General features: G+C 36.4%; 1 protein-coding gene across 1 annotated transcript; it reads right to left on the bottom strand.

Moving 5' to 3' along the window:
• Positions 1 to 337: 337 nt before the first annotated feature.
• On the bottom strand, positions 338 to 568 carry LOC111738414 (keratin-associated protein 19-5-like). Its single transcript, XM_023529507.1, has one exon. The coding sequence runs from the start codon at positions 566 to 568 to the stop codon at positions 338 to 340; it is 231 nt and encodes a 76-aa protein (XP_023385275.1).
• Positions 569 to 1658: the final 1090 nt, after the last annotated feature.

Below are 1658 nucleotides of genomic sequence, written 5' to 3'. Positions count from 1 at the left end.
CTTAGCTGAGGAGATAACTTCCCACACTTACAGTTGAGTAGAATGTAACCATTACCACTTCCGTATAACTGAGTTTCATGAACAAAACAAAAACTGTTGTGTTTTCAAGTTTAATATTTTTTTGGAAGGTGAACAGATAATGCGATCAATTATAAAAGTAAAAATAGAGGATTCTAGGATTATGATGGCGATATAGGCTATTATAACATTATCCATAATTCTGAAAAGTTAAATACTTGTGGGCAAGTAACCCCAGCATAATCTTGGTTGTACAGTTATTGAGCTCAGATCTGGAGAGTTTCTTATGAGTTCAGATGGTGAGTTGCTGGGTAGTAGATTAGTAGAAGCCAGAGAATCCATAGCCTCCATAACAAGAGGGGCGATAGCAACGATATCCATAGCTTCCATAATAACAGGGGCGGTAGCAGCCACATCCGTAGCTTCCATAGCCACAGCCATAACCCAGTCTGCGGAAGCTGCCACATCCGCAGCCATAGCCACAGCCCAGGCCACCAAAGCCTCCATAGCCATAGCCCAGGCCTCCGTAGTAGCTGCCGTAGTAGCTCATGGTGTAGTGGTGGTGATTTGGTTTGATGTTCAAAGCAAGATCTTGAGTGTGAATGTCAACCTCTGTACCAGTGTACTTATATATCCTCTTCGGATCATGTGATAAAACACATGCCACTTATTTTTTGCGTCACTCTGTGTGATACCCCTTGTTGACATCTGTGGAGGCCCTCAGACTCATTAAAGTGTTTCAGCTTGCATTCTTACCTAGTCATAGTGCCTCTTAAACATACTAAATCTCTTTTATGAGAAGATATTTCTGTATCTTTGAGGTATGGACATACCAGACTAAATAAAATTCTTCACAGCCATGCATATTACATAACACACTTGACAGTGTTGTGTTTTAAAATGAAATATTGCTTCATCTCTGGCTTTTCTTGAATTATTATTCTTCGCTTATGATTAAATAAAAGAAACTAGTCAAATCAAGTTTACAATTTATCACACACTTTTAAAGGCATCTAATACTTCATAGTGAAGTCTTTTCAAAGCTAAAAAACATTAGAAAATCTGTAAGCATCTGCTCACCTGCTGTGAACAGTAGTATAGAAATTCAGGGGGGAAAAATGTTGAAATAGAACCATTCTTTTTCTATCATTTTACAACACTGGCTGTCATAAACAATGTTCTCTTTTTCTAGTTTTGCATACTAGTTTGGAAAATAAAAATATTTGGATTAATAATATAAAGTAATATTCTTCAAAAATTAAAGGCAAATTACAGTAATCAAAAATCTACTTCAGAAGCAGCCTTAAAAACTGTTCAAAATTCTTTTTTCACTTCCTGACTCTCTTTCCAACATATCTGTTCAAAATGTTACTGAAAATAGAGATTATGTCTGCTTCCCCAGTATCATGGACACCGTTTCCTCCCTTTCCTGGAATTCATATACTTTCAAATATCACTTTGTCTCAGTTCCTCCCAATTCCCATTAGGGTCTTGGACTAGGTGAAATAGTGAAATATATACAAGTTTTTCTTTGGCTCTCGTACATTTTTATCCAGTCCTTACTTAAATTCTTTCATACATATCTTCACTTTACCATGTTTTTGCCTTTGATTTCTCTTTGACCACTGTGATTTTTTTTT

This window comes from Pteropus vampyrus, unplaced genomic scaffold, assembly GCF_000151845.1.
Source record: "Pteropus vampyrus isolate Shadow unplaced genomic scaffold, Pvam_2.0 Scaffold38, whole genome shotgun sequence".
NCBI classification, from domain to species: domain Eukaryota; kingdom Metazoa; phylum Chordata; class Mammalia; order Chiroptera; family Pteropodidae; genus Pteropus; species Pteropus vampyrus.
Note: the sequence above shows the minus strand (reverse complement) of the source record. Positions and strands in the feature narration are given on the sequence as shown.

What these genes read in the sequence shown, in the direction of transcription:
- LOC111738414 (XM_023529507.1), bottom strand. Translation starts at nt 568, where the DNA reads ATGAGCTACTACGGCAGCTACTACGGAGGCCTGGGCTATGGCTATGGA.